The following is a 20,984-nucleotide window of genomic DNA, read 5'->3' as shown; positions in this document are numbered from 1 at the left end:
GGAGTGCTGGGGCAAGTCTAACCCTGGGGCCTGCGCCCCCGGGTGGGGCAGAGCCCTCACCTTGCTGGGGACACTGAGGAGAAGGACCCCACCCCCACCACTTGGCATAAGGAAGGAGAGCCACAAAACGGCTGGGGGAGAAGGGGAGAGTAACGGAGGAGAAAAGCTTGGGAGGGATCAAGGGGGAGACATGGAACAAGTCTGAGGGTGAGGGTAGACCTGAGGGGGGCAGGCCTGAGGCGGGGAAGCCTGAGTGGGGCAGGCCTGAGGGGGGGCCGTGGGCAGGCAAGCCTGAGGTAACTTCGGGGAGCAGGGACAAGCCCAGGGGGGGCTGAGCGAGGGAAAACCTGAGGTGAAGCTGTGAGCGCCAGGCAAGGCTGAGGGAGCGGCGGGAAGCCCAAGGGATCAGGCTGCGAGCCCGGGCCGGGGGCTGCGGGAAGGCGGGAAGCGCCGCCCGCCCCACCGCGCATGCGCGCAGCGCCCCGACGCGGTTGCCACAGCAACGGGGCCGCGTGACGCGAGGCCCCGCCCCTCTCGCCACGTGACGGCGGGTGTGCAAGGCCGGCTGAGCAGCACGCGCACGGCTGCGCGCGGCGGGGGCACGCGTGCCTGGGGGTGCAGCTGGCGTGGGCGGGGGCACGGCCGCTGCACAAGCGTCACACCTGAGTGTGCAAGAGAGGGCATGTGCAGCTGCACAAGTGTGCAGGGGGTGCAAGAGCACGAGGGTTGGAGACTGCAGGTGCTCAGGAGCCCGGGTGCAGGAGTGCGTGCGAGTATGAGAGCACGGGCACAAATGCATGGTGCAGGTGTGTGAGTGTACATGGGTGTGCGTGCAGACGTGAGTCCATGGTGTGGTTACGCAGATGCGTGCATGCAAGCACAAGTGCGTGCATGAGTGCGAGTTCACAAGGGTACATGTGCATGACAGCAAGTTCATGAGGGTGCACAAGAGTGTGCACCGCTTGCACGCAGCACTGTAGTGGGGGATGGGGAACACAAGGCCGCCAGCAGACTCCCCCTCCGGTAGCAGAGAGCCATTTATTGCAGAGGCACGCCGTACAGCCCGCTGCGCGCAGCCCGCGGAGGGGAATAACTAAGGCAGACGGCAGCGATTTAAAGCTAAATGGGGATTTGGGGGGGCAGCCGTGCTCCCGGGCCTAACCCCGCTCATGCTGCACCCCGACGGGGGCGGTGGGGGCCCAGGCGGCCTCCCCCCAGGCACTGGCCCCACCGCCGGGGTCCCGCTCCTGGTAGCCGGGGTTGCGGCGGCCAGGGGCCAGGCGGCAGAAGCAGCCCCCCGGTGCTGCAGAGTAGTGAGCCAGCAGGGCAGCCACGCTGGCGAACTCGGCGGTGGAATGCTGCCATGGTGTTGGCCACAGCCGCCAGGAGAGAGGGGAGAGGTGAGCCCCCCCGCCGGGCCTTGCCAGGATGCCCACACACCTGTGTGCTGTGCACCCATGCACCCCGGAACTGAACGCACCCACGCACGAAGCACCTGTGTAGCCACGCAAAAGTGCACTCATGCACAGAAGCAGCTGCATACACGTGCACCATGCACGCACAAGCCCAGTACACCCATAAATCAAATGGACTCATGCACCCATGCATCCACACAGCTGCACGCTGTGCACTGACACACCCACACATCAAAGGCATCCGTGAACCAAACGTGCTCACGCCAATGCACCTGTGCACCACATACCCATGCGTGGATGTGCTTGCACACCTGCAAATCAAATACACTTATCAAAGTGTGGGTGCATCCGTGCGCCCACACACACTGGTACCTGTGCACCACACACAGATGCACCTGTGCACCAATGCACCGACAAATCAATGTGCCCACACACCAGTGCCACCGTGCACCCATGCACAGACGCACCTGAATGCTGATGCAACCATGAAGCAAATGCAGCTGTGCACCTCTGCATCAGATGCACGTAAGCACCAATGCAGCCACACACAGATGCACCAAATACACAATGCGTCAGATGCACACATCCCGCAGAGTATCTGTGCACTGGCACACCAATGCACCAATGCATCTATGCACAGCTGTACCAAACGCACTTACACCCTGTGCATGCATGCACCAGCACACCCATGCACAGCTGCACCAAATGCACTTACACCCTGTGTATGCATGCACCAGCACACCCATGCACAGCTGCACCAAATGCACTTACACCCTGTGTATGCATGCACCAGCACACCCATGCACAGCTGCACCAAATGCACTTACACCCTGTGTATGCATGCACCAGCACACCCATGCACAGCTGCACCAAATGCACTTACACCCTGTGTATGCATGCACCAGCACACCCATGCACAGCTGCACCAAACACTTACACCCTGTGCATGCACGCACCAGCACATCCATGCACAGCTGCACCAAATGCACTTACACCCTATGCATGCACATACCAGTGCACCCATGCACAGTGCCACCACACACTGCTGCAACCACGAAGCAAACACACCGGTGCATTCATGCCCCAAACGCCCTCACCCCCGCCGCCCCTGCACCCTGCCACCCCCACGCAGCACCCTCACCTCCACGCAGAACCTGCCCTGGTGGGTCCGGAAGAGGCAGTAGGAGACGACACCGCAGGGCGCCCGCACCCAGAGGCACCAGCGCTTGGCCAGGCCAGGCTCGGGGCGCAGGAGGAAGGCGCCAGGCACGTCCCGCCGCAGCAGCGCAATGCCACCATCCCTGGGGACGAGGTGGCAGGTGGGCACGGGGGTGGGGTGGTGGGGACAAGCGGGGCCCCCCCCGCACACTCACCTGGTGATGCCGGCGAAGGCCCACACGCTCTCGGCGAGGACGCTCTCGTTTTCGGGGAGGAAGGCCAAGCTCTTCGCCCCTTTGCTCTCCCATCCCACCGCCGCTGTGGGAGCCCGTTAATCCCCTCATCACCCCTAAAACCTCATGAAATTGGGGCGACCCGTATGTCCCGTGCCTCAGTTTCCCTCTGGCACTCACCAGTGTCACGGGGGGGCTGGTGGAGCTGGCTGTCGCCCCCGCAGTCCCGGTAAGCCCCTGAGCGCAGGACTTTGCTGCGGATGGCTTTTTTGCGCACCAGAACCGGGGAGCAGTAGGGGTTCCCGGGGCACCAGGCACCAGCTCTGCCCTCTGCCTCTGGCCGCCGATCCTGGGGGGCAGAGAGGATGTGTGTGAGGGGTGGTTGGGGGCTCTTGCTATGCAAAATGTCATGCCAAACACCATGGCAAAAAAAAAAAAATGCCAGGCAAAAAATGCTGTTTCAAACACCACGCAAAAATGCTGGGCAAAAAACCTGCCCTTCGAAAAATGCAAAAGAGCACACAAAAAATGCTATAAAAAAAATTGCCGTGCAAAAATGCAAAACACCATGCAAAGAATTCCATGCAAGAAAAAGCCATTAAAAATGCTTTGTGAAAGATACCATGCCAAAAAACCCATGCAAATCACCATGCAAAAAAAAAAAGCGCCATACAAAAAATGTCATACAAAAAACATGTCATGCAAAAACGCCGGGCAAAAAGACCCATGCAAAACACCTTGCAAAGACTTCCATGCAAGAAAAAGCCATTAAAAAATGCTTTGCAAAAAGTACCACACCAAAAATACCCATGCAAGCCACCATGCAAAAAAAAGGCCATATAAAAATGTTATACAAAAAAACCATGCAAAACCCCCTGTACAAAATACTATTCAAAAAAGTGCTGTGCAAAAACGCTACACAGAAAATGCCCTGCAAAACACCATGCAAAATTGCTGTGCAAAAAAATTGACATGCAACTACGCTTGGTGCAAAATGCCTCACAAGAAAAGGTCGTACAAGAAAAGGTCATTCAAAATGCTGTGCAAAAAACTGTCCCACAAAATTCCACTTAAAACAGGCTGTGCCAACACTATGCAAGAAAAGCCTGTGTGGGATGGGCCTTGCAAAATGTGCAGCTCAAAAACGTGCCGTGCAAAATGCTGCACCTACACCGCTGTGCAAAGAAATGCTGACAAAGAGGATGTGCCCAAGAATGCCACGCAAAACACCACGCAGAAATGTGCTGTGCAATAACGCGCCAGGCAAAACCTGGCGCAAGAACTGCCAGGCAAAACTATGCAAAAACTGCCACGCAAAAAACATCATGTAAATACCACTGTGCAAAAAAAATGCCCTTCATAAAGTGCCACGCACATTCCGCTGTGAAAGAAAGGCTGTGCAAAGAGAAGGCTGCACAAGAAAAGCTGTGCAAGACACCATGCAAAAATGTGCCGTGTAAGCAAAGGCCACATAAAACCCATGTAAAAATCATACAAGCAAGTGTGCAAAGGCCCGTGGAGCAGCACCCAGCACCCTGCAGAGTGCACCTACCCCTGTGCTCAGGGAGCCCAGGCCGGCAGGTGCAGGCAGGCGTCGGAAGGAGACGAGGGCGTTGACGTTGCGCGACACCTCCTCGGGGTTGAGCGGCTCCCGCAGCACCCCGGTCCCCAGGGGCTCCCCCTCGGCCGCCTGGTCCTCGGGGTGTGCCAGGAGGTAGCAGAGCTGGAAGGAGCGGCAGAGCAAGAGGTGCAGGGTCTGCACCTGGAGGAGGCAAAAAATTAAATATTCACAATAATAATAATGGGGTGGGGTTTTTTTTTTGGGGGGGGAGGGTGGGGGGTTGTGCCACGCACCTCGCCCGGGAGCCCCACGAAGAGGTGGCAGAAGAGGGTGCGAGCAGGGCTGCAGGGATTGCGGGCCACGAAGGCGAACTGGCGGTCGGCGTGGTGCCACGTGCTGTACAGGATGCGGCAGAGAGCGTGCGCCATCAGCAGCGTCTGCGGGGACAAGGCGAGGGGATCCCTGGGACCGAGCACCCCCCGGGGTGCAAGCAAGGCTGGGGTCACCCCTATTTCCATAGCAGGTTGCAACCCTATTTGCAATGGGAAAACAGGTTCCCAAGTGGAAAGCAATGCTCAGTGGTGCCAGCCCCTGCCAAAGCACCTTTCCAGCAGCACCCAGCACCTCTGACCCCACTCAGCACCCCTGACCCTGCTCAGCACCCATGACACACCCCCCCCCCAGCACCCCTACCTCCCCGTCGGCACCGTAGACCTTCAGCCCCTGCAAGCTGAACCTCAGCACCACCGACCTCCTCCTGGGGCAGTCCTGGCAGGGAAAGAGGCAGCGTTGGGGGGCGTCTGGGTTGTGCTACCCAGGGGTCCCCCTCCACTCTTTGGGGTCCCCCTGTTTCCCAGTGAGGGGGAGTGGTGGCGGATGGCTGACCTTCAGCGCCCGCAGCTGCTCCTCCAGCTGCCCCACTTGCTGCTGCAGGTCCAGGTCCTCCACGGCAAAGGAGCCCACATACTGGGCGGGGGGGAGGGGGGGCAAAAACTCACTTGAGTCAGCAACAACCCCCCCCCAGTGCAGTAATTACTCCCCCCGGGGCAACTGGACCACCCTGAGATGATGGTTTGAGGGCTCATGGGGATGCACCTGCCCCCAAACCTCATCTCAGGGTGTCCCTTGGGGGTAAATCACCTCCGCTGGCTTGATGATGCCCCGGGCTCGCTGCTGGGGGGCCGCAGGGTCCGGCCCCCTCCCATTGCCCGGCTTCTTCTTCATGGCAGCAGGGTTTTGGGGTGAAGGCTGGATCAGGACAGGATTAAGCGTCTCCGGTGCCACATCCAAATTATCCAGAGCCACCCAGGGTGGTGGTACAGGAGTGAGCGGTGGGAGCCCGGATCTGGCCCCTGGTCAGGGTCCCTGCGGGGAGGGAGGGGACAGACACAACCTGCCCCCACTGTCCCCCGTTTCCAGCCGGCTGAGCCCTGGGGAGATGCTGCAGTCCCCGTACCGTGGTCCCCAAATCCCGGCCCCGATGCAAGTGTCCTTCCGTACCTGCCCCAGCAAAACGGTCCCCAAGTTCTGACCCCAACCCCAACACAAGAGTCCCTGCATCCCAACGCCAGTGCAAGGGTCCCCATGTCCCCACCCTCAGCATCATGCCAGGGTCCCTCCTGTGACCCCAAGTGCCATGCCAGGGTCCCCACAGCCTGACCCCAACCCTGATGCATGGGTCCCCATGTCCTGCCCCGGGCAGCGTGCAGGTGGTCCCTGTGTCCTGACAGGGGGTGCGGTGCGAGGGTCCCCGAATCCCGACGTGATGCATGCAGTCCCTGTGCCCTGAGCATACAGTCCAGACCCCAAGCGAGGGGCATGCAGTGCCACATCCTGAACCCCAGTGAGATTTTGGGGTGCCCCCCATCCCGCCCTCCCCCTTCAGCACACTGTCCCGCTCCCCCTTGGTCATGCAGCACCAAGACCCCCATAGCCCTTCAGGGATGATCCCCAAAACACCAACAATGAGGACAGCAGGTTTGGGGGGGTGGGGGGTGTTCAGCCAGAGAACCCACTGAGGGATGGACCCAGCCCCTCTCCAGTCACCCAACGGGGTTTTGCCCCCACAGCTGGGCTGAGACCGGCACAATTCGTGTCACCAAGGCCACGCCACAGCCACCTGGGTACAAACACACGGGAAGGAAGGGGGTCTGGCTACCCCAAGCACATCCTGATGGGGTGAGGGGGGTCCCCCTATGATGCCCCCATCCCCTTCGCAAGCTCAGGTTTGCCCCTCTCCTTTCCAGCACAATTTGGGGGGTCTCCCCCCGCCCCCAGCCAATCCGCAGGCAGGCAGCCCCCAAGCCCCGCCCCCCTTTTCTCACGCTTCATTTCTCAATGGAGCCCCCCAGCCCACCGGCCACCCTGGAGGTCCCCAAGGGAGAGATGCTGACCCCAAATTTGAAGGGAGGAATGTAACACCCAGCCACCAAGCACCCCCAGGGACCCCCATGCCACTGCCCACCCCCACCCCTCCACCCTGCGGCTCACGGGCAGCTTGCTGGGATGGCTCCGCAGAAACGCAGGCGAAAAATTCTCCCCGCTCCGGCTCTCGGCCTTGGCCGGTTGTTTTCCTTCCCCAGGGTGGCTCCTCCAGCAGCTCCCGCTGCGGCGCAGGGATGCAGGGATGCTCGGGGATGCTCGACCTGTGGGCGTCAGGCCCTCGCCGTCAGCCAGGCCCCGGCAAGCCCGAGCCCACGCCGGGCACGGGGCAGGCAGTGAACTCTAATTTCCTGCCTCCGATCTGCCTGCGATGAATCACTGCAATTTACCTCCCCGGTTTTCTCCGTCTCTTGGAAGCGACGACGGCGAGCAGAAACGTTCGAGCTCTTTGGAAAACGCGGCTGCAACTGGTATTTTTCTGCTTCCCCCCCTGCTACAGCGTGCCCAGTGGAGAAGCGATTTCTAACCCCAACGCGTACACACGTGTTTATTTCTGACTCGCCACCCCCTGCCCTGATGCTCAGACCCTTTTCACCCAAATTTCTGAATTCCCTGGGGAGTTTTGCCCACCACTATGCACTTCTGCTAGGAATAAAAAAAAGGAAATAAAGAGGGATGGCTCTGACCTCGCTGCAACGCAGCCATGCAGACCCAGAGCCTTGGTGCCCAAAATCCTCTGGCCAGGCAAATCCACGGGGCCAAAGCAAAATCTGCTTCCAGGTTCAGGGCCACGCTTGGCTCCTGGGAAGGGAAAGCAACAGTTTGGGGAGGAGATGGGGTCTAACCTCTCATGGGTACACCCAAAAAATCCATCTCGCACCCCGGTGCTCCTAGGGAGCAAGGAAAAGGGTATGAACGGCAGCATTCAAACCTTGGGTCGCTGCCAGTTCTGGCAGCTTCAAGACTCCATGAGATGCCCCGGCAGAGCCCGCTGGAACAGTCAATAGCGCAGAAACAGCGGAAAAAAAGAAAAAAAGCCAGGACAGATGGGGCTGAAGAAATAACATAACAGAGCCCAGTCTGGCTAGGAAGCAAAAACTGGAGAAGAGCGAGCGGCAGAGCCAGTGCTAACCTTCCTGAACATGCAGCAGAGCTGCCACTTGCTCTGCCGGCAACACTGCCGTGGGATGATTTTCCCATTCAATCCCAGTTGCTGCTCCCAGGAGGCAAGGATCGGTCCTTTGTGTGAGATACAAGAAGACCCACAGCTTTTTTTGGCCCAGTGTGCAGAAATCATCGAATTAGCAACTAAAACCACAACCAAAAGGAGTTTGGCGATGACCAAGGGAGCCAATGACCCTTTTTAGCGCAATGCTCCAGTTCAAGGTGTCCCACAGCAAAATTAAGCCATGCTCACGTTGTGGAAAAAACTGGTGTTATCTAAACCAGTGTTTTAACAAATATCCCGTGGTGTGGGAATGCTATTGGGAAGAGGGAGGTTGCAAAACACCCCACCACCAGGCAAGGACTCCTTGTCCCCATAAATATCCTATCAATGAGAGAAGCAGTTTCTCAAGTTTGGCTCACTGTAGTGCCTGCCTGGAGGAAAATGCCAACAAACCCCGCTGTTTTGGTACAAGTAGCCCCAGGAAAGAGCCATTAACTAATGTTTCCAATTGCTTTACATCCCTGTGGATTCCTCTTTGATCAGGGCTTTCATTCTCCCAGTTTTCTATCAGCAGTGATTTTTGTTAACCTACTGTTTGCACCCTCGTTAGAGGGCTGGAAACAATTTACAACATTTCTGTAAGAATTTTTTTTAAACTCCCAGTTGTTGGCGGTAGCACACCGGGACTGAACTGCAACTGAAAAGAATATTCAGTAAAGCTATTTTCTCTTTTTTTGCATTTTATTTCTAAAGGTACTTCCACGCCTCTCAGCACGGTATGTGCAACTCTGTCCAAAAGAACGTTAAATGACAACCCTGTCGGGTCACATTCAAATCACTACCACTGCCCTGTGCGAGGGAGAGCTGGGGACATGGCAGAGCGCGTTTTGAACGCAGGTGCTGCTCTGTTGAGCAGGGCAGAGAGGAGGAAGATTTCAGCCGGTCTTTTTTTGTCCCCACTGGCCACTGACGGGGGGCAGAGGGAGAAGAGGAGCACCAAGAGGTTCAAATAGAGCTTTCTTCTTGCTCACCTTGATCTCCAGAGAAACCAGGGAAGAAAAAGATCACAAGTCAGTCCAGCTAGAGCTTGGCCGGGGCTCAGGGCTAGAACAGCCCCACTCTTTCATGCTGGCAATGTACTTTTAACAAAGATCTGCCTCTGCAGCAATCCACGGTGACTGTAATTCCCTCCTCTCTGTGTTTCCAGGAGGAGAAAGCTGTGGCGAGGAAGAGAAAGGACACACAAAGTGGGCCTGGAATCCAGTTTCATTTTATTTTAGCAAACTGCATGTTCTTCACTTATCAACATCTCTACATTAGCAATTGTATAGCTCTCCAACTTTTCTTTAAAAAAGGGTAAACAAGAGGTGACAAAACTCAGGCTCTTCATCTCTTAAAAACATTTGAAAGTTGGATTCAAGAAGACTTTTATATATTTTGGTTTTAAGGTAACAGATGTGGTGTGGAAATACTAATTCAAATCACCCGCCTAACCGAGAACTGCCCCTTTGGGAGCCCCTCTGGCATCAGACCATCAGTAGACGCTGCAGCCTCTGTTTACTGAAGATCTGACTAACCGTCAAACAAACTTTGCTGGTCTGAAGGAGCAAAGGTGCTGTCTCCTCAGCCTGTCACTCTAACAGCCAAGCAGAAAGAAGCACCTCCAGGACTCAGTGCAAGTGCTGTATATACAATGCTTCTTTACAGAAGCGTTAAGGACCTCGTCATGCAGGGGATCTAGGGAGGACTCTTCTGCCGCTGTACCTTCTCATTAAGAATCACATTCCCCCAATCATCCTGTTCCTGCTGTCTAAAGATATAAAGATCTTCTTTGAAGAATTTTTAAAAGCCAACCCTCCCCCCAAACCCAAAAGGAACACCACAAAATGTACAGATTATATATGTCCTACAAAAGTCCTAAAATTATTGCAGAAACTAAAGATGACTTGTTCCGGGGGGGGGCAGGCACGAGGCACAGCACTGAGATCTAACAAATGCTCGGGTTGGTTTGATTTAGTTTTCAGCTTTTCCCCCATTACTCAAGAAAAAAGAAAAAAAAAAAAAAGAAGCATTTAAGCATCAGAACTAAAACACAAATGCACGTTGACTTATAAAACAAGATTGTGGATTTGACCATGGGATTCCCTGACAGTGGAAAAATTTACTTTTTTGCCTGGAGAGATTTCCTCATGGTGGACTTGCCCTTGGCAGAGGATTTCACTTCCTTCCTCCCCCTGGCTGCTGGTTTCTTGGAAGAGCTGCCACCAGAGGGTTTCTTGATGGCTGGGGCTGCTGGTTTGGCTTTCTTAGCAGGGGTTTTAACCTTGGGAGGGGGCTTTGCTTTCCCCCCATGGGCTGCAGGAGTTTTTCTTGGCTTGGGTTTGGATTCTCTTCGTTTCATTGGAGGGGCCCTGCTCTGTGATTTTGGAGGTGGTCTCTTCTGCATCCTGTCAGGAAGAGAGACAGCAAAAGATCTCAGTGGAGGCACAAATGCTAGCCAGAGCAGAGCTGCTGTCATCAATTTGCATAAACGAAGCAGATCTTGGCATCCTTGTTCTTTACCACGGATGTTCCTTTATGCAGCAGTACATTTCATTAGCTAAACCCCAGAGAGCAAGAACTCCTCTGGTGGATCCTGCCACACTAAGCACTTCTCAGGCTCCACAGTGCTCTGCAGTGAGGTTTCAAACTCTTTTGATAGGCATATAAACATAAAATAATGACAGTGAATCAAAGTCAGTTGTCAGAACAATTAAGAGACCTAAGCACTAGCTCTCCTCTCTAAATGGAATTCTATTATTTAACAAACAACACTGCTCTTAAATCCATATGCTAAGTAAGGTAGGTTTTGTATCTTGCTACAGAATTGCAAATAGTAATACTGTAGGGAAAAGTTCTCCTAAGGAAACACTTTATAAACATAAGAAGTCCCACATCAAACATCAGACTAAAGTAGGAAACTAAAAGCAATAGAGAGAATAAACACAGCCTCTCTTCTCATCTGGAGGAAAAAGAAAAAAAAAAGGTAAGCTTCGAATTATGGAATTGGGGAGATCAGTATCTCTGGAGCAAGGCATAACTAGAAACTTCTTCTTCCAACACCTCTGAGCAACAGCCTTGTGGGTAAACCACCACACTAAGAGACAAACCTGTGTGCTCTACAGCTGTGACAGTCACTTTTATTTCATCTGAAAGAGCCCATTCATCTCTCGTGCTGCCATACCTCTTCTTTGGTGGTGGTTCTTCCTCCTCAGACTCTTCCTCTTCAGATTCTTCGTCCTCAGATTCCTCCTCTTCCTCCTCATCAGATTCTTCAGAGTCCTGCTGCTTCTCTGGGTAGAGCACATCTGGGCTACAAGAGGGTTCTTGTCAGAGCGTGACTTGCTTCTGAGGACACAACTCCAGAGTTGGCAAGCCCTGGGTAACCCTGGCTCTCATCAGGCACTGCTGCCCACCCTCCTGTAAGGCTACAGCTCCGACCCTAGCCCAGATATACTCCCACGACTTTGGTGTTTGCGGCTATCCGAAACCAACGTTATTTAGTCTGCAACGGTGGAAGTGCAACTGCTTCTGAGTCACCAGGAATGCCCCAGCCCTAAGCTGCCCTTTCTCTGGTTCTCTTCTTCATTGCTCCTTCCGTGCAAATGCAGAAAGGCAGACAATAAAGGGACAAGATCAGCGACTCTGAATGCAGGCTGAAGCCACCAAGGTCTTTGTATGCATGCAATAAAAGGTGAGGAGCCAAGATTTAATGACTATACTGTCATTTGGCTCTTCGTGGGATACTAAGTCACCACCCCTGGGCTCCACATGGCCTGGCATAATATATACTAGCAGCAGGAGAACAAAGGCTGTTTTAGTCTCACAGTAGCTAATTTAGGACATTTTCCCTCCCCTGACCTTTCCTCTACATTGGCATTAAAAAAGGCAAACAGCTGGGTCCCCCTCATTAGGAGTATCCTTGCATTAAGGCCACCGCCACACTACCTGCTCATGTGAATTTGTTTTAGCATGGGAACACTTAAGACAGCCCTCATCCTGCAAAAAACCACCAGAGTACCTGAGAATACAGAGCACGATATTTTTATTGTCCTTAAAAGCTTCTCTTGCTAATGAAGCCAGCTTTACATTCAGACACCCAAGTAACATCATTATCTAGAGTATGGGTGACAAGGCAGCAGCTCACCAGTTATTAAACCCTCCACAAACTTCCCTCTAAATAGGAGGCTGGCCCATGAACTTCAGTATTGCTCCCTGGCTGACCTATGCAACATTGATCTTGAAAAACATTTTACAGCCAAGCTCTTTACCTAGGATAATAAGGGAAGCAAAGCTGAAAAGTTCCACTGAAGCCCTTTCCAGAAATTTGCTCCATCCAGCCATTCTTCTCACATTTCTGCAGGGTTCTCTTCAGCAGATGCACTGTGAGGGAAGGGGGGGTGGGGGGGAAAATATCAGAGAAAGCTTGCATTGCTATCTTTATCCACTTGTCTAATCTTACTGTGCTCTGAAGTGCCCTCTGAAATCAGAAGAGGGAGAGACAGGGTGAAATCTTCTTTGCCCAGGACGCCTGCAGAGGAACGGAACAGCAGTGGAGACCCAAGACTTGTGAAGACATCACTGCTTGCTTCCTTCTGCACCCAGCAAAGGACAGCTGCTGCATGCGGGACCCAGCTAGATCACTGTGTTTAAATAAGATGTACTAAAACTTCTAAAGGGAAATCCTCTCGCAGTTAAATTTCAAGCAAGATACAAGTGTTCCTGAACATTTAGCATGTGTGGCTTTAAATTCTCCAAAGGAAGAAGTCAAGAACGGTGCATGCTTCTGATGTCACGATCAAGGGATCCTCCTTTATAAACGCATTCAACAGCAGCACGTAACTACTTCTGTCCAAATTTAACCTGTCTCAGCTTTCTTCAGCCTGTCCTCCAAAATGTTTTTTAAAAGAAGTTTTTACCCTATTTTTGCCCTCCTTGTGTTCTAAATTTCACATGTGGTACATCTTTGCCCATTTGAGGGGGTGGGGTGTGTGTGGGTATTTTTTTGTTTAGGGAAAATATTTGGTCTAGAAATATGACAAATGCACTTTCCAGTCCAGTCTTCTGTTCCATGGTGCACTGTGTAAGAACGGTAACCAAAACTGCGCAAGTACAGGGGACCCTTTGTCTCTGGCAAAGGGCTGAAGCTGTCTAGTCAACTCAAAACCATTTTCAGCTTGAATTCAAGGGACTATTTACACATTTAGCTCCCTCCAAGCCAAGGGAAAAGCAAGACCTGCCCTCAAGCACGCTCCAAAGAGGTTCACTTAAGAAATGGAAATATACAAAGAAAAAGCTGGCAGAACTGTCATCTGAATCTGTTCTGTACGATTAATGCAAAGGTATTTGCTCCAACAGTTATTCAACACTCCTGAAATGGGCTTTTATCAAGAACTGACATTTCACAGAAAGAGAATCATTTGGGACAACGTCATACCTTCACCAGCTTACAGCCTACCTCCGCTGAATTTTTTTTTCCTTTGAATGGCACCGGAAGAGCTTGCACAGCTAATTGAGATGATTGTATCCATTAAATTACTACTGTTGCATCATCAGGATTCTTACAGTTCAAGAACTCTTTAAAAACCCCACACTCCTATAAACAGGAGCAACACAAAAACATAAGGTTGGTTTTTACTCCGGGTACCAAAGATCAATAGCAGCACGTAAAGGATTTGACTCCAGTCAAGTCCAGTTTTAAGTGTGAGTGTAAAACAGGGAGGAGTGCAGAGCACTGGTTCTGCAGTGTGTACCTGCCTGCTTTTACATCTCACCAGATCTTCCTCTGGTTGCTCTTAAAGCAGAGCAGAGATCATCAAAATTCCTTTCATGTAACGGAAAGAGAAAGAAAACAACAGATTGCAAGCTGAAATTTCCTTATCCAACTCATAAGACCGACAAGCACTGGAGGCTGGCTAAACAGAGCCCTCTAAGGACCAGGAAAATTGCCCATGGTCCTGAAAATAAATTGTGCAAAGGCTCAGTAAGCCTGAAAACGCTTCTCCCTGCCCCAGGATTAAGAGAAGCCACACTTGACATCAGCCTCTAATTGCCAGAAGGCCTCAGGCAACTTCTTTAGCTCATGCTGCTGCGAAGAAACCTGTGCTCCTCTGCATGTTGGTAAGCCCTGCATCAAACAGCCATGCTGACGCCGTGCTCCAGCTCCAGGTGAAAAGTGCAGGATCAGCAATCTCCTCTCCGGCCCTGTGTCCTGAGGAATGGCACCAGCACTGTGACACCACAGTAACAAACTGATCTGCTTTTAGCTTTGGTTCTAGCAGAGACTATTGTGAGCTCATCCTGCTTCAAATGACCTCCAGCATCGGTTAAACAACTGCATCAGGGCTCAGATCAAATAATGCAAATAAGCCATCAGAAGATCTGCTTTTAAGTCTCTGCTAGTATTGCTTCTGCTAATGCAAAAGTCAAAACAGACACGTGTCATCCCTGGGAACAAAGACACTCCAGATCTCTTTCCAAATACAACAGGATTTGTTACTGTCTCCTCACTTGGTTGACCTTTCAAAAACCAGAACCAAAGAAGGACCTCAAATAAATCACTAAGATGGGTGCTTGTGTTGTTTTTTTTTTAAAAAAAGTTGGACAGTGCAACTTCCCTAAATAAAAGGCAGCTAGAAACTGCATTTATGCCAGGCTGTAGCCTTTCAAAATAGAGAGACAGATGAAATCAACTTGGTGATTTAAGAACAATAAAGTACTTGAATACTATTCCCCATTTCTGAGAATGTGCTGCAGACAAGAGAAACAGGCATTATGTCTCGGAAATGAGCCTTTGTCAGGTTTGAAAGGAACTGATGGGAATTAAAACCACTGAGCATCTCTGCAGCACAAAGAGCTGAGCAGCTGTCAGTTGCCCAGCTAGCTCAACAGAATAGTTCAGAGGTGCTACGCAGCTGCAGCTGCAGGACTGTCTTTCAGCATGTAGAAGAGAAGCATTACAAAAATTGGTACTTTACCCTGGAAGTTGGAGTTGGTCCCTGGGTGGTTTTCCAGGATATACTTCTTCAGCGCTGTGGTGGAGCAGGTCTTCGGTTCATTCATGGCCGCAATAGCAGACAGGATGGCGTCTTCCATCAGAGTCCCACCCAGCAGGGGCTTCTCCCCTGATTTCTTCAGCTATTTTCCAAGGAGGAAGAGAAAAGCATCAAGACAAAATTCTCCCAAACCAGGTCAGGACAAGCTCCTCTGCACCAGGTGGGTCGGCGCTCCTGCATTAGCACAGATATGTTTTATATTAAAACACTGCACAGGGAACGCTGCTTTCCCAGCTTTAATTGGGAGGACAGGCCTATTCAGTCAGCTGGCCTGGAGGGCTTTTTATCAGTAACACATTGTCCTAGTCCCCCAAATACACTGCAAGGATGTGGCAACCTAAGGGCCTAGCACTCAGGGAAGGAAATAAATCAGATCTTCCTCCATCCCACAGACCAAATGTACCCAAGAGACTTTTATGGCATAGATACAGACATTGCAGGCATCTGGGGTACCTACTGCACTTACAATTAGTGACGGAAAGGGAAGCTTACCCCACCATCTCCCCTACTGTGCTAGTGAGTCAGAGCTGAAGCAGGGTGTGGAGCATGCTAAGCAAGGAAGGCGGGGGGGTCTGCTCCAGAAATGCAGACCAAGAGGAGAACAAGAGTCCTACTACTTCATAGATTGACAGCTCCTGAATATGACAGGCTGCTAAAGAAAGGTGTACCCAATGGAACTGGGCGGGGAAAGGGCGTGTTAACTTATACCCAAGGCTTGTGGTCAGCACAGCCAACAAAACAAGATGAACTCTGGCTCTGACCTGGAATGTCCCAGATGCTCCCTTCCCTGTGATCTGCTCTAACTGGCCCTTCTCTACAGCTCTCTGCAGGGCATTCTTCAACAGCTGGGGTCTGAAATACAGAAGGACAAAGCTTTACTGACACACATTGACAGTTTAAAACACACACAGGGAAACAACACTTTATACAGAGTGTGAGCAGAACAGTACTTACAAGTGGTATCTGCCTATATAGAGACATTTTAAATGGAGATCTGTCAGCAAGGGCTGATCACACGAGCAGAAATTGAACCGCAACATTTTCTTGGTGTCACTGCGTATCCAGAAACATACAAGCTTCACTTGGAAGGATTTACTAATTTTGAAAAGCACATTTGGACCTGGGGGGCAATGAGTCAGTCAGCCCGCAGACAAACAAGGGACTGAGTACAAGCCCCTGTAAGAAGTGATGCACTGGGTTTTCCTAAATGTGATTCCTCTCCAAGCCTCAATCCACTCTGTATGGGCAAACTTAAAAGATTACTGCAAGCATGGGCCACTAAAGCATCAAGAACCAAGTGGGACAAGATCCCAGGGAAGAGATCTTCACATCCACGCAGCTAAAAGGATCTGATTTTGGTGCGTAAAGCAATGCTGATGTCAACAGCAGGAACAAAGATTGGGTGTGGAGGGACGCAGAAAAAGGCACAGCTTTTCCTCACGATTTCCTGCAGGCTCTACAATGCAGAGCACCACCTGTCTGCTGAAATACTGAACTGAATCACTGTGAAGCGAGGCAAAGACAGAAGGTGGCTGCGTTTCACTGCTCCTCTGCAGTGTTGCTTGCAAAAGGGTACTCCTGCACCTACCTCATATCTAGTTTGAGTTTGGGGTAATACTGAGACACGTATTTCTTGATCAGGCTGTAAGAAGCTTCCTTTGGTTCACAAAGGCGGGTAAAAGCCAGTGGCAGGATATCTTCCAGCTTGACTTGTTGCTCTGCAGTCAACATGGAAGTGCTTTTCTGAAATACACACATTTTTATGCATCAGTGGGGCCTAAACCTGGGTTTTCTGAAACAGCAACACACAGGTAGGGAGACACGCCCCTGACACTGGCCACAGATCTAGAAAACCAAATTCTGTAAGGCAGCTCTTTAAATGAACAATTTAAAAAATTTAGCAGCTTAAGGAAAATCGAGCACATTTGGCTGGACTTTTCATAGAGCCTTACGAAAGCTTCAGAAATACAAATTGCTGACTATTTCACAGCTGTATTTTTAATCATTTCCTTCCTCTTTCTATAGACATTTGCCTCTGCTACCCTTCAAGGAGACAGGTGAAAATGATACACACAGACATTAAACTTGAAAAACCATTAAAGGCAAGACCTGCTTACACAGGTCAAATCTTCCCCAAAAGCAACAGCTAAACAGAAATGCATTCTTTTCAGATGAAAAAATGAAGTCTTGACCGAAACCATCACTCCCTTCTGAATTCTCCTCCCTCCCTTGGTTACTATGAGGAGGAAACAATCAGGAAAAAACAGTCTGTTCTTTATACCGAAAAGGCAGTGGGGAAATGTACTGAAGTTCAGTGATTCTCACGCTGAACAGCAACTCCGCAAACCGTCAAATGGGTGAGGGTGCTGCTCACCCAGACAGCTGCTTGACTTCTAGCTGCATTCACCGAAACCAAAAGCAAGCTATTCGTTTTGCTGCAACACTGAGAAAGTAACTAGGAACAAAAATACTTATATGCTGTAGACAAGAAAAGTGATGCGTTAGCAGTTACCAGGTGTCTTGCTCGAACTTCTCATGGAGGCAGTGAACTCCGTTTAGAAAGAGGTTACACTGCAATTAGCCGCCTTCCACACCCTAGTACCAAGTGTGTCACCGATTCCCTCAGTTTTAGAGCTTTTGGTCTCCCCAGTAGCACCAAGGCGTTACAATGCTCTTTGGGGTTCACCCGGTTAAGCTGCAAGGGTATCGACAAATTGCAGCTGAGCATTTTGTATCCGCTGTGTTAGAAACATGTTTCATACACCCAGTACAGCAGAGAGTGGCGAACAGGGATGCAGGAACCACAACTAATTGTGAGGCCTAAGCTCAGCATCCCCCCCGCCCCATCACATTGCACTGCCTCAGAACAATATGCACCCAACATTAGCAGCTTTCTTCCAGGAGCCTTAGGACATTTTCTTCTTCCTCCCTCTGCCCTCAAGCTGATGGAAAAATATTCATCTGACAGTCCTGAAGACTGAAGTCTTCGATTTATCCATGCAACAGATATAACAGAAACAGCAGTAGCATAAAGCTCTCTTACAATACCTGAGAGGCATCTCTCTCTACCAGGTAAAGACAGAAGAGGAGCTTCATGGTTATTCAGTTTTCTGCCTCTGAACCAAAGCCTAGGAGTTTAATGTAAACATTTTAAAACTAAGATTTTGATTATTCTACTTGATTTTAATTTCTCATACTAGCTTTCTGATTCTGATTTTAGTGGAATGGGTGTTTTAATTACTGTACTTGGGGAGAAAAAGCACAGCAAGGAGGAGAACACTGTTTGGGCTGGGGTTAGGCTGCATTTTGTAAGATACTTGTGTTTCAGTGCAAGATTTTTCAGAGTATTGTTTAAAATGATCCATCTCACCTTTCTGTCTCTGGCCTTTGGAACAGTTTTTCCTGCATTAGACACCACCACAAAGCTCCCAGAAGCTCCTTTTCCTTTCACCTAGTTTGGAAGAAAGTCCATTTAAGTCTTTAACAAAGTTAACTCAGAATAATAACAACCTAAAGGGACTAACTGACATCATCATGTAGTTTTTGAATGCGCCGTCACCCTGGTGATGGGCTGTTATGGCAGAGGCCTGACTTGAACCCACTGAAAATGCAGTAAGATCAGAAACTGCAGCCAGACATTAATAACATACTCTGCTGTCCTGACCAGGCGATCCTAACGGATATCATGTGCATAAACTAAAGAAACATACTGCTGCAGAAGTGACATTGCTGGACTCGGCTGCTGCAACGCTGTATGACACAGACTCAAGAAATGGTCAGAAATTGCACAAAGACAACCATGCAAAGTATCTGATTGACAGAACAACGCTGAAATTCTGTCAGTGTCTAACACAAAGTGGAGGCAGAGGTTGATTAACCTCCACGAGGGAGAACATGCTCACCCCTGAGACCTGTTAATGGGAGTTTAAGGAACGTAATACCACCTCCACAAAGCAGCTCTTACCTGTCTAATAATTCCTCTCTCCAGCTCCCTTTTCAATGCTTGCTTTAGAAGATAGCCTCTCCTCTCGAGCTCCAGGGAAGGGTACTTGTGGATGATGTATTTGCGTATTGCAACGACTGACGCGCCACTCTTTTGAAAGCACGCCTGAAACAGAAGCAAGATGTTAGTCAAAACCACCTGCACCAAAATTATCTTGCCGTAGGACTGAAAGAACAGAGATTGAACTGATGCATACAGGCCAGCACATCAGCACAGGATACCAGGGCTGGCCTTTTCCCCACGCAATGACTCAAAAGTATAAAATATGAGTAACAAAAAACTTACCCTTTCTGAGTTGCTGAAGAGCAGACAACACAAAAGCAGTACAGCAAGCACATACCAACTAGTCCCCTATTCTGAAGCACTTAAATGTAATGGCTTAAACGTTACATGCTACTACAAAATGCAGTCACCTTTTGGCAAACAAATGCCACACAACTGTTAAGTCGTTCTACTAATGTCAGAGGGAGCAACCATTAAGTCAGAACAAGTTGCCAGGTTTGTGTGTCTTTTGGTGTTGTTTTTGGTTTGTTTTTTTTTTAAGAAGATGAAGATTGACATTAGTAAATGAGTAGAAAAACCTAAGCTGAAGTTCATATTTTGAAGATATAGCCGCTGGGAAAGCCATCTTGCAATTAAGGCTGGTGGAATCCAGGCCTCCTGTGAAGGCTGTGAACCGAGCTTCAAGGGAAGAGCAGCAGTGCAGCTACAACAGCACAGATCTCTTCTTACAGCTAGGAGGGATGCAGTAAACCAAGACCAACACCACTTTGGAATGATAGTTTACAGTATCCCCACCTGTCCCAAATTAGAGTAAGTTAACGCTGAAAAAAGCACGCATCTGATACATGGGTTAATCAAGGTAAATAGACTTAAATATGGCTAGAAGGCACACCAAACTAAATGATGACAGCTATCAACCAGGTTATGTCATCCTGGCTGTTTCTAATAATGTCATTAAGGAAACAAATTCTAAACAAAGAAATAAGCTACAGGGCCCCTCATCATCACCATGGACTCACATTTCAGCTCCATGGGCTTCCAGGCAGAAGCACACACGTCTTACACAGTCATATTCCTGCTAACAGACAGCACTATCATCTGTACCATCAGCAAGCTGAAATTGTGGATTTCAGGTGCATAAATTATTGCAACAGATGAACAAAAGAAACATTTGTCTCCTGCTTACCCCGATGGCCTCAATTAAAATAGCATCCATTTTGGGACGCGAGGTGGCAGCCATCTGAGTTTGCTTCTGTGCTCTAGCTAGCTGGCTAGCGGAAAGAGTAGCCCATGCAGGAATGGTCTTTTTCACCTTCTTCTCCTTTTCCTTAGACTGATCCTTCTCGCTTAGGAAAAATACCAAGCAATAGTAAGACAAGAGATACTAAAACAAGCCAACAAGCAGAACAAAACAAAATATCTGACACTGAAAATAATTTAAAGAACACCTTCATGTTCCTATTAGAAAAAAAGAGACTGTGTCTTGATATTCAGTCTCACACATGTTCTAGAACAGCAGCTACACTTCATTGGTAGCTTCTTCCTGAGAAATTTGAACACCTATTTAAGGGACCCATCCCGTTTTCCCCACCCCTCCTACCATCCTTCCTCTCTGGAACCTGACTTTCTTCAGAATCCTACCCAAATCCCTGAATTCAGTACTAAGCAAGCCTTACTCCTTTTTGGTTTCTTCTGAGGACTTTGTTTCCCCTTTCCCTTTGTTCTCAGGTTCCTTTGGCTGTTCGGCTTCACTGGATGCAGCAGGCACGGTTTCATTCTCTTGTTCTCCAGCAGAGGCAGATTCCTCAGAGGTGACTTCTGCATCTAAAAGATGTGAAAACGCATCAAGTTACTGCCTAAAACTAGCCTCTATTCTTCAAGAGGGCAGAGAAAAAACCCAAAACCTTAAGAACACCCCCAAAAGTTATTTCCCACCACACAATTTCTTTCCTCTAATTTAAATGGGT

The 20,984-nt window shown here is 50.2% G+C and overlaps 2 protein-coding genes across 12 annotated transcripts in view; both read right to left on the bottom strand.

Annotated features, from left to right (window-relative positions):
* Positions 1–1,019: 1,019 nt before the first annotated feature.
* SH2D5 (SH2 domain containing 5) lies at positions 1,020–9,070 on the bottom strand. Of its 2 annotated transcripts, XM_055706442.1 has the most exons (12): positions 8,949–9,070; positions 7,436–7,550; positions 6,858–7,012; positions 5,508–6,486; positions 5,253–5,333; positions 5,061–5,135; positions 4,661–4,804; positions 4,359–4,568; positions 2,987–3,155; positions 2,789–2,891; positions 2,557–2,716; positions 1,020–1,358 (listed from the first exon to the last, which is right to left on the bottom strand). In XM_055706442.1, exons 4-12 carry the CDS (start codon positions 5,589–5,591, stop codon positions 1,158–1,160), a joined length of 1,227 nt encoding a protein of 408 aa, XP_055562417.1. In that variant the 5' UTR covers positions 5,592–6,486; positions 6,858–7,012; positions 7,436–7,550; positions 8,949–9,070; the 3' UTR covers positions 1,020–1,157. The 2 variants fall into 2 exon arrangements, with proteins under 2 accessions (XP_055562417.1, XP_055562418.1); XM_055706443.1 differs by lacking the exons at positions 7,436–7,550; positions 8,949–9,070 and adding an exon at positions 7,139–7,396.
* Positions 9,071–9,171: 101 nt separating this feature from the next.
* HP1BP3 (heterochromatin protein 1 binding protein 3) overlaps positions 9,172–20,984 on the bottom strand; it is a 22,297-nt gene continuing 10,484 nt past the window's right edge. For 8 of the 10 annotated variants that reach the window (XM_055706435.1, XM_055706434.1, XM_055706432.1 and 5 more), the window contains 10 exons: positions 20,694–20,841; positions 20,204–20,363; positions 18,976–19,119; positions 18,382–18,462; positions 16,600–16,754; positions 15,773–15,863; positions 14,934–15,093; positions 12,228–12,339; positions 11,141–11,269; positions 9,172–10,364 (listed from right to left, as the gene is read on the bottom strand). In XM_055706435.1, coding sequence (XP_055562410.1) covers positions 10,079–10,364; positions 11,141–11,269; positions 12,228–12,339; positions 14,934–15,093; positions 15,773–15,863; positions 16,600–16,754; positions 18,382–18,462; positions 18,976–19,119; positions 20,204–20,363; positions 20,694–20,841 — 1,466 coding nt within the window. In that variant the 3' untranslated portion in view covers positions 9,172–10,078. The remainder of the gene's footprint in view (positions 10,365–11,140; positions 11,270–12,227; positions 12,340–14,933; positions 15,094–15,772; positions 15,864–16,599; positions 16,755–18,381; positions 18,463–18,975; positions 19,120–20,203; positions 20,364–20,693; positions 20,842–20,984) is intronic. The other 2 variants (XM_055706439.1, XM_055706440.1) reach the window with 2 other exon arrangements.

The sequence above is a fragment of the Falco cherrug genome, chromosome 3, assembly GCF_023634085.1.
Source record: "Falco cherrug isolate bFalChe1 chromosome 3, bFalChe1.pri, whole genome shotgun sequence".
NCBI lineage: Eukaryota > Metazoa > Chordata > Aves > Falconiformes > Falconidae > Falco > Falco cherrug.
This window is presented reverse-complemented; position numbering and strand designations above follow the sequence as displayed.